This window comes from Nomascus leucogenys, chromosome 4, assembly GCF_006542625.1.
Source record: "Nomascus leucogenys isolate Asia chromosome 4, Asia_NLE_v1, whole genome shotgun sequence".
NCBI classification, from domain to species: domain Eukaryota; kingdom Metazoa; phylum Chordata; class Mammalia; order Primates; family Hylobatidae; genus Nomascus; species Nomascus leucogenys.
The window spans coordinates 82186049-82196233 of record NC_044384.1 but is presented as its reverse complement, the minus strand read 5'-3'; the positions used below and the strand labels follow the sequence as shown (position 1 = coordinate 82196233).

General features: G+C 53.0%; 1 protein-coding gene across 3 annotated transcripts; it reads left to right on the top strand.

Moving 5' to 3' along the window:
- Positions 1-2307: 2307 nt before the first annotated feature.
- B3GAT3 (beta-1,3-glucuronyltransferase 3) lies at positions 2308-10118 on the top strand. Of its 3 annotated transcripts, none has more exons than XM_030810970.1 (5): positions 2308-2610; positions 3802-3976; positions 8072-8432; positions 8623-8913; positions 9614-10118. In XM_030810970.1, the coding sequence occupies exons 1-5, from the start codon at positions 2529-2531 to the stop codon at positions 9710-9712; spliced, it is 1008 nt and encodes a 335-aa protein (XP_030666830.1). In that variant the 5' UTR covers positions 2308-2528; the 3' UTR covers positions 9713-10118. The 3 variants fall into 3 exon arrangements, with proteins under 3 accessions (XP_030666830.1, XP_030666831.1, XP_030666832.1); XM_030810971.1 differs by having other exon boundaries at positions 2509-2610; positions 8623-8909; positions 9609-9705; XM_030810972.1 differs by lacking the exon at positions 2308-2610 and adding an exon at positions 3288-3423.
- Positions 10119-10185: the final 67 nt, after the last annotated feature.

Genomic DNA, 10185 nt, shown 5'->3' with positions numbered 1-10185 from the left:
CATTTTCATTTGGCTTCAGCATAAGCATCCTTTTTGGGTTTTTTTTTTTTTTTTGAGATGGAGTCTCACTGTTGCCCACCAGGCTGGAGTGCAATGGCATGATCTCGGCTCACTGCAACCTCTGCCTCCCAGGTTCAAGCGATTCTCTTGCCTCAGCCTCCCGAGTAGCTAGGACTACAGGCACCTACCACCACATCTGGCTGATTTTTGTATCTTTAGTAGAGATAGGGTTTCACCATGTTGGCCAGGCTGGTCTCGAACTCCTGGCCTCAAGTGATCCACCTGCCTCGGCCTTCCAATGTGCTGGGATTACATGGATGAGCCACTGTGCCCGGCCAGCATGAGCATCCTTGATTCAGCAAAATGAGCAAGTGCAAGCCTTCCTTGGGTTGCTAGATGTTTTCATAGGAGAGCCCAGCAAGATCATCACATTTTAGTAGACCTAGTTAGTAAGTGGTGATCAGAGCCAATGGAGTCCCTCTTGGATAGAAATAGCCATAAGGTCAGATAGCTGTTTCTCAAACTAAACTTTTGGGGGATGTGGGGGTTTGAGGAGACATAGTTTCCCTCTGTTGCTCAGGTTGGAGTGCTGGGAGTGCTGTGGCATGATCCCGGCTCATTGCAACCTTGACCTCCCAGGCTCCTAAAGTTCTGAGATTACAGGCATCAGCCACTGTGCCCAACCTAAAGGCTTCTGCTTGTAGCTAACAGCACTTTTGTTTTGTTTTGTTTTTTTGTTTTTGAGACGGAGTCTCCCTCAGTTGCCCAGGCTGGAGTGCAGTGGCGCGATCTCGGCTCTCAGCAAGCTCTGCCTCCCGGGTTCACGCCATTCTCCTGCCTCAGCCTCCGGAGTAGCTGGGACTGCAGGCGCCCGCCACTACACCCGGCGAATTTTTTTGTATTTTTAGTAGAGACGGGGTTTCACTGTGTTAGCCAGGATGGTCTCGATCTCCTGATCTCGTGATCTGCCCGTCTCGGCCTCCCAAAGTGCTGGGATTACAGGTGTGAGCCACCGCGCCCGGCTGCTAACAGCACTTTTTAAAGTTTCCCATTGTTTTAGTGACAGGAAGTATACTGTTACCCCTCCCCCTCATTTTGTAGACTGACCACAAGTCAGAGATTATTTTACTAGAAACTTTTTTTTGGGAGGGGTTGGGGGGTTATTTTTTTTTGAGACGGTCTCACCCAGTCAGGCAGGCTGGAGTGCAGTGGCATGATCACGGCTCACCACGGCCTCAGCCTCCCACGTCAGCCTCCCAAGTAGCTGGGACTGTAGGCCTGCGCCATCACACCCGGCTAATTTTTGTGTTTTTTTGTAGAGTCGGGGTTTTGCTTTGTTGCCCAGGCTGATCTGAAACTCCTGGGCTTCTAAGGTGCTAGGATTACAGGCATGAGCCACTGCGCCAGGCCGTTTTTTTTTTTTTTTTTTTTTTTTTTTTTTTTTAAAGAAAAATGAGAAGGATGCCTTGTGCTTGTGAGGAGGGGATGCATTCATGGAATTCCCCAGCTCAGGAACTATTTCCAATCAAGTTCCTGGTAGTTAAAACACTTCCTTGGCACACCTGTTGTCATCTGTTGAAGAAATGTGGGCCGGGCGCGGTGGCTCACGCTTGTAATCCCAGCACTTTGGGAGGCCGAGGCGGGCGGATCACGAGGTCAGGAGATCGAGACCATGGTAAAACCCTGTCTCTACTAAAAATACAAAAAAAATTAGCCGGGCGTGGTGGCGGGCACCTGTAGTCCCAGCTACTCGGAGAGGCTGAGGCAGGAGAATGGCGTGAACCCGGAGGCGGAGCTTGCAGTGAGCCGAGATTGCGCCGCTGCACTCCAGCCTGGGCGACAGAGCGAGACTCCGTCTCAAAAAAAAAAAAAAAAAAAAAAAGTGGGCCAGAAGACACACTAGAGATGCTGGAATAGGGTGTCTAGAAAGGACACGACTGCCCTGTGGCAATGACAGAATTTTTGTCAAACTAGTTTCTTATCTATCTCAAAGTATTATAGTGAGGATTCCAGGAGAGACACCCAGAGGATCATGTGGTGGGCCTTAGATTTCATTCATTTGTGTAATGAGTATTGAGCAACTGCTATTGGGTGGCGTGACTGACTGGATGGATGAATAAGGTGAAGATCTGGGCGCCAGGACTGGCTTTCTCATGCAATTCCGTGATGAGGGGGCGGGTCTCGAGGTAGGTGCCACGTGCGCCTACTCGAGATTCTGCACCTACCCGGGGTTTTGACGGCTGGCCACGCGAATTTGGCACGCCGGATATGACTTCACCACCCCGTGGTTCCCGGAACCTGGCGGTGGGACCGGAAATAAAGTCTACAAGGGGGGCACAGATGACCGGAAGCGTGCCCTGGCGGCGCTGCCAGCCCCAGCTGGGAGCTGGTAGGGGAGTGCGAGGAAGGCGGGACGCAGGGCGGAGCCGCTGCAGGGGCGGGGCCTGCGGGCAGGAGCTGGGGGTTGGGGCGGGAACCGCTAGTCCCCTCCAGACCCCGCCTGCTCAGGCGCGGGCGGCGGCGCGGCCATGAAGCTGAAGCTGAAGAACGTGTTTCTCGCCTACTTCCTGGTGTCGATCGCCGGCCTCCTCTACGCGCTGGTACAGCTCGGTGAGCGGGGCGGGGCGGGGGTGCGGCGGGCTGGCCCGAGGGCGCCCGCCGCCGTGCATCCCGCCCTGGGGATGAACCCCCGGCAAACACCATTCATCCGCTCGGCCCTCCGGATAGCTCTGCGGCCGCAGGCGTACTGCCCTTTCTATAGAACGCACCGCGGCTGCCCGCCGCACCTCGGATGAAATCCAGACTCTTTCCCAGAGCCTGCAAGGCCCCGCGTGATCCTGCTGCCGTCCGCCTCTCCCAACCCCATTTCCACCCCTCTCCCTCGCTCTGCTGCAGCCAGACTGGCTTGCTGACAGTTTCTCGAAAACCCCACGCTCATTGCTCTCTCAAGCACTTAACTTGTTCCCTCTGCTTGGGGTGCTTTTCTTCCAGCTCTTCCCGGGCTGCCTCTTTCTCATCCTTCAGGTCTTAGCTCAAATGTCACCTCCTCAGAGAGGCCTTCCCTGACCACCATAGCTAAAGTTACCATTCTTAATTCCATTCCCTTTTATTCTCTTTCCTGATTATTTTCTTCATGGCCCCATCACAGTTTGTAATAATGTTATTAATTTGTTTCTTTGCTTAGTGTCTGCTTCCTCCACTAAACTGAAAGCTTGATGAGGGCAGGGACTGTGTCTGTTTTGTTCCCTGCTGTATCCCCAGCACCTAAGGCAGTGCCTCCTAGGAAGAGTATTCAATAAATATTTATTCTACGATGGAATCAATGAATTTAACAATGAGTCTTTGGTCACCCAGCCAAGGGAATGGATCGAACCCTGCCCCTTATGCAAAGATTTAGAGACAGTGCCACTGCGTTATCCTCAGGTATTGAAAGACTGTCCTAAAGGCGTTCCATAGTGTAATGGTTAGCACCTTGGACTCTGAAAAGACTGTCCTGTTTAAGAACATGAGCTTGTTGGGAGCCCACAAGGCAAAATTAGGACCAGCAGGTAGAAAAGATGGAATCAGCTCAATATCCAACATAAAATTGTAACAATGGAATTTATTAAAGTTGGAGAGGGTCTGCTGCTTGAGGCAGTGAGTTTCCCACACCAGAGGTGTAGAAAAGGCTACTAGGGAAGTCATAAGGGGATACCTGCATTGGTTAGGAATTAATGAGAAGATTACCGCCCTTTGGGATGCTGAACATTCTTTGGTTCTCTGTCCCCACCTTCTTTCCCCATTAATGCTTCCTGGGACCAGGCCAGCCATGTGACTGCCTTCCTCCCCTGCGGGCAGCAGCCGAGCAGCTACGGCAGAAGGATCTGAGGATTTCCCAGCTGCAAGCGGAACTCCGACGGCCACCCCCTGCCCCTGCCCAGCCTCCTGAACCGGAGGCCCTGCCTACTATCTATGTTGTTACCCCCACCTATGCCAGGTATGGGCTCTGGTGCACCCAAGAGGTCTGCATTGTCCAAGAATTTGGAGTTGATGATGAGGACTTTGGGGAGGCACTGGGCTAAGAGTTATTCCTCAAACTAGGGCATGCCAAAGACAGGATAAATGAACCACATCTATACTCAAATATTTGTAGGAAAATAGTTCTTTTTCAGGCTGGGCGCGGTGGCTCACGCCTGTAATCCCAGAACTTTGGGAGGCCGAGGCAGGTGGATCACCTGAGGTCGGGAGTTCAAGACCAGCCTGGCCAACATGGCAAAACCCCGTCTCTACAAAAAATACAAAATTAGCCACACGTGGTGGTGCATGCCTGTAATCCCAGCTACTTGGGAGGCTGAGGCAGGAGAATCCCTTGAACCTGAGAGGCGGAGGTTGCAGTGAACTGAGATCGCGCTATTGCACTTCAGCCTGGGCAACAAGAGTGAAACTCCATCTCAAAAACAAAACAGAACAAAACAAAACAAAAAAAGAAAAAAATAGTTCTTTTTCTGGAAGGAAAATACAAAATTCCTACCAAATTATAAGATAGAACAATAACATTTCAAAGAAATTTTGAGCTTGGCAGTGAATTAACTCTCTCTCCTTAGGGACCATTTGGCGAGAAAGTTAAAACCCCCTGACTAAAGTTGAAAGGGCTTGTCTGGGTACACTGGCTCACGCCTGTAATCCCAGCACTTTGGGAGCCCGAGGCTGGCGGATTGCCTGAGCTTAGGAGTTTGAGACCAGCCTGGGCAACATGGTGAAACTCTTTTTTTTTTTTTTTTTTTTTTTGAGACAGAGTCTTGCTGTGTCGCCCAGGCTGGAGTGCAGTGGCGCAATCTCGGCTCACTGCAAGCTCCGCCTCCCAGGTTCACACCATTCTCCTGCCTCAGCCTCTCCGAGTAGCTGGGACTACAGGTGCCCACCACCACACCCGGCTAATTTTTTGTATTTTTAGTAGAGACGGGGTTTCACCGTGGTCTCGATCTCCTGACCTCGTGATCCGCCCGCCTCGGCCTCCCAAAGTGCTGGGATTACAAGCGTGAGCCACCGCGCCCGGCTAACATGGTGAAACTCTTGTCTCTACAAAAAAAAAAAAAAAAAATACAAAGCTAGGCGTGGTGGTGCATGCCTGTAATCTCAGCTACTCTGGAGGCTGAGGTGGGAAGATTGCTTGATCCTGGGAGGCGGAGGTTGCAGTGAGTGGAGATCATGCAGCCTGGGCGACAGAGACAGCCCATCTCAAAAAAAAAAAAAAGTTGAAAGTGCTTGGCCTGATAGTCATACTAGGGTCCAGAAATAGTTATACCAGCTGTTACTTACAGTGTGTTTACTCTCTACCAGGCACTGTGTTTAGTGATTTACATTTGCTTTTGTTTTAAATCAAATGTAATTGGTTTTACTAATAAAACCAATTGGGGAATGTGGTTTTGGATCTATAGCCATAAGGGTGTTAATACATCTTCTGGGAATCAGATGGCTGTCCCATTCACGCACAGGAAGCTCTAGACCCCACCTGCGACATGCACACATACATGCACACACCACCAGCCCTGGGACAGGCAGGTAGATCTGAAGGATAAAGAAGTACAGAAGAGGCCAGGCGCGGTGGCTCACGCTTGTAATCCCAGCACTTTGGGAGGCCGAGGCAGGCGGATCACGAGGTCAGGAGATCAAGACCACGGTGAAACCCCATCTCTACTAAAAATACAAAAAAAAAAAAATTAGCCGGGCGTGGTGGCGGGCTCCTATAGTCCCAGCTACTCGGAGAGGCTGAGGCAGGAGAATGGCGTGAACCCGGGAGGCGGAGCTTGCAGTGAGCCGAGATCGTGCCACTGCACTCCAACCTGGGTGACAGAGCGAGACTCCCTCTCAAAAAAAAAAAAAAAAAAAGAAGTACAGAAGAGGCCAAGCCCCATGTTCCACATTCCTGGTTTGTTCCTTTTTTTTTTTTTCTTCCCCCTGTCTCCCCGCCACACTGAGATGGAGTCTTGCTCTGTTGCCCAGGCTGGAGTGCAGTGGTATGATCTTGGCTCACTGCAACCTCCACCTCGCGGGTTCAAGCGATTCTCCTGCTTCAGCCTCCAGAGTAGCTGGGATTACAGGCGTGCACCACCACGCCAGGCTAATTTTTTGTGTTTTTTTTTTTTTGAGATGGAGTCTCACTCTGTCGCCCAGGCTGGAGTGCAATGGCACAATCTCGGCTCACTGCAACCTCCACCTCCCGGATTGAAGCGATTCTCCTGCCTCAGCCCCCCGAGTAGCTGGGATTACAAGCATGCGCCACCACGCCTGGCTAATTTTTTGTATCTTTAGTAGAGACGGGGTTTCACCATGTTGGCCAGGCTGGTCTGGAACTCCTGACTTCGTGATCTGCCTGCTTCGGCCTCTCAAAGTACTGGGATTACAGGCGTGAGCCACCATGCCCAGCCAGTAATTTTTTGTATTTTACTTTTGTATTTTTTTTTTTTTTTTGAGACGGAGTCTCACTCTGTCATCTAGGCTGGAGTGCAATGGCGCGATCTTGGCTCACTGCAAGCTCTGCCTCCTGGGTTCACGCCATTCTCCCGCCTCAGCCTCCCAAGTAGCTGGGACTACAGGTGCCCGCCACCATGCCCAGCTAATTTTTTGTAATTTTAGTAGAGACGGGGTTTCACCATGTTAGCCAGGATGGTCTCGATCTCCTGACCTCATGATCCTCCTGCCTTGGCCCCCCAAAGTGCTGGGATTACATGTGTGAGCCACCGCGCCCAGCTCTTATTTAATCTTTAAAAGAACATTGTTATAAAGTACTGTTATTCCCATTTTACAGTTGAGGAAACTGAGGCTCAGGGCGATTGAGCCATTTTCCCAAGTTGTCTCACATAATAAGTTACAAAACTGGATTTCTTTTTTCTTTTCTTTTTTTTTTTTTTTTTAAGTCAGAGTCTGGCTCTGTCCCCCAGGCTGGAGTGCAGTGGCACCATCTCGGCTCACTGCAAGCTCCGCCTCCCGGGTTCATGCCATTCTCCTGCCTCAGCCTCCCGAGTAGCTGGGACTACAGGCGCCTGCCACCACGCCCGGCTAATTTTTTTGTATTTTTAGTAGAGACAGGGTTTCACTATGTTGGCCAGGATGGTCTCGAACTCCTGACCTTGTGATCCGCCCACCTCGGCCTCCCAAAGTGCTAGGATTACAGGCTTGAGCCACCGCGCCCGGCACAAAACTGGATTTCAAACCCAGATCTACCTGATCCCAAAGCCTGTGCCCTTAATTTTTTTTTTTTTTTAAGACAGTTTCGCTCTTGTTGCTCAGGCTGGAGTGCAGTGGCACAATCTTGGCTCACTGCAACCTCCGCCTCCTGGGTTCAAGCGATTCTCCTGCCTCAGCCTCCCGAGTAGCTAGGATTACAGGTGACTGCCACCATGCCTGGGTAATTTTTTGTATTTTTAATAGAGACGGGGTTTCACCATATTGGGCAGGCTGGTCTCGAACTCCTAACCTCAGGTGATCCGCCCACCTCGGCCTCCTAAAGTGCTGGGATTATAGGCGTGAGCCACCACGCCTGGCCTTTTTTTTTTTTTTTTGAGATGGAGTTTTGCTGTTATCGCTGAGGCTAGAGTGAAATGGTGCGATCTCAGCTCACTCCAACCTCCACCTTCCAGGTTCAAGCGATTCTCCTGCCTCAGCCTCCCAAGTAGCTGAGATTACAGGCATGTGCCACTACACCCATCAAATTTTTGTATTTTTTTAGTAGAGATGGGGTTTCACCATATTGGCCAGGCTGGTCTGGAACTCCAGACCTCAGGTAATTCACTTGCCTCGGCCTCCCAAAGTGTTATTATAGGTGTGAGCCACCATGCCTGGCCCTGTGCTCTTAATTTATAGTCTCCCACAGCCCAAGCTCTGGGGTTGAGGTGGGTCATGGACGTGGACCGGATGAACAGGGCAGGTGAGTGTTAGCATGAAGTTGGCAGGCAAGAAAGAGGGAGTTTAGGCATTGGTTGGGAAAAGCCACAGGAGATGCAGGCAGTGGCCCAGGAGAAGCTGTCTGCCCTGGCTGGAGCGGGCAAATGGTGCCTGCCCCTTTCCCTTGTGCTGCATCTCTCCCCTGCAGGCTGGTACAGAAGGCAGAGCTGGTACGGCTGTCCCAGACACTGAGCCTGGTGCCCCGGCTGCATTGGCTGCTGGTCGAGGATGCTGAGGGTCCCACCCCGCTGGTCTCAGGGCTGCTGGCTGCCTCTGGCCTCCTCTTCACACACCTGGTGGTTCTCACGCCCAAAGCGCAGCGGCTTAGGGAGGGCGAGCCTGGCTGGGTTCATCCCCGTGGTGTCGAGCAGCGGAACAAGGCCCTGGACTGGCTCCGGGGCAGAGGGGGTGCTGTGGGTGGGGAGAAGGACCCACCACCACCAGGGACGCAAGGAGTTGTCTACTTTGCTGACGATGACAACACCTACAGCCGGGAGCTGTTTGAGGAGGTGAGCAGCAGGATGGGGATGGGCAAGAGACCAGGTGCAGCCAGCTTCATTCGTTACCTTCGTTAGCAGTATTGCCATTGGCTGCTGGGTGGGGGGCTGGAAGCAGTGGGGCAGAGTCAGCCAGGTGGCTCTTTCTGCTGCTCCCTTCCCCGGACCACCCCTCTGTTTCTTCTCTCCCGACCTCCGTTAGATGCGCTGGACCCGTGGTGTCTCAGTGTGGCCTGTGGGGCTGGTGGGCGGCCTGCGATTCGAGGGCCCTCAGGTACAGGACGGCCTGGTAGTGGGCTTCCACACAGCATGGGAGCCCAACAGGCCCTTCCCTGTGGATATGGCCGGATTTGCTGTGGCCCTGCCCTTGCTGTTAGCTAAGCCCAGTGCCCAGTTTGATTCCACTGCTCCCCGGGGTCACCTGGAGAGCAGTCTTCTGAGCCACCTTGTGGATCCCAAGGACCTGGAGCCACGGGCTGCCAACTGCACTCGGGTAAGGGAATGGAGGTGGGCATAGAAACCTGGCTCTGGGATGGACAGGTGATGGGGGAGGTACAGTGAGACCCTGGGAATGCGTGATTTAACCAGGAGGGACTCTCCAGATCTCTGATCAGCCTTGCTGACTCTACTGAAGGGGAAGCTGGGAACTAGCGGGGGAAAGTGGTCTCCTGCCACTCTGCCCGGAGTTCTGGGAACCCATGTGGCACAGAGAGGATGAAGGAATAGGGCCCCCCACCTTTTTTTTTTTGAGACGGAGTCTTGCTGTGTCGCCCAGGCTGGAGTACAGTGGCGCAATCTCGTCTCACTGCAAGCTCCGCCTCCCGGGTTCACACCATTCTCCTGCCTCAGCCTCCCAAGTAGCTGGGACTACAGGCACCCGCCACCACGCCCGGCTAATTTTTTTGTATTTTTAGTAGTGACGGGGTTTCACGGTGTTAGCCAGGATGGTCTCAATCTCCTGACCTCGTGATCCGCCTTCCTCGGCCTCCCAAAGTGTTGGGATTATAGGCGTGAGCCACCGTGCCTGGCCAAGGCCCGGTTTTAGAGGCACTAAGTCTTCCTCCACCCTGCCCTTTACACTTTGAAGCCTACACTGTATATGTCGATAGAGTTAGAGAATCCATTCCAGGCTCGGGGTCCTAGAGGCCTGGCTGCAGCTGGGCCTGGCTCTCACTGCATCCCTCCTGGCACAGGTACTGGTGTGGCATACACGGACAGAGAAGCCCAAGATGAAGCAGGAGGAGCAGCTGCAGCGGCAGGGCCGGGGCTCAGACCCTGCAATTGAGGTGTGATGGCGGCCCCACCCCAACTACCACCTCTTTTCAGGCACAGACCTTGTGGGACTGGGCCCCAGGCCTGCCCAGGATGTGGTTTTCCAAGTCCTGACCCCTTGGAGCCAGAAGTGGCCCCTCTGCCCCTCCAGGCCCAGGGCATGGTCCTGCTGCTTCACCCCTCCCCCAGCCTGCCATGTGGCACTGCCCACAGGCTGGGGACAAGCAGCCCTTGTATTGAGCCAGGTTGGCCCTGTCTAGGGTGGAACAGAAGGACAGACGGACCCAGGAGGGAGGGCAGCTGAGTAACTGGGTAACTTATTGGGGCTGGGCATGCACTGGGGGGCTGGAGGAGCTGGGCTGGAGCCTCCCCACCTGAGCATGCTGACCCCCTTCCTACCTCCAGAATAAAGAATCTCAACCTGGAGGGGCCTCTTGTTTTCCTTTGCTTCTTACATTGGGTTCTTGCTTTCTGATCCTTACAGATGTGGGCT

Excerpts from the sequence above, each read along its gene's own strand:
- B3GAT3 (XM_030810970.1), top strand. The coding sequence starts at position 2,529 with ATGAAGCTGAAGCTGAAGAACGTGTTTCTCGCCTACTTCCTGGTGTCG. Across the intron at positions 3,977-8,071 it reads GTTACCCCCACCTATGCCAG|GCTGGTACAGAAGGCAGAGC; the intron begins GTATGGGCTCTG and ends TCTCCCCTGCAG. Across the intron at positions 8,433-8,622 it reads GCCGGGAGCTGTTTGAGGAG|ATGCGCTGGACCCGTGGTGT; the intron begins GTGAGCAGCAGG and ends GACCTCCGTTAG.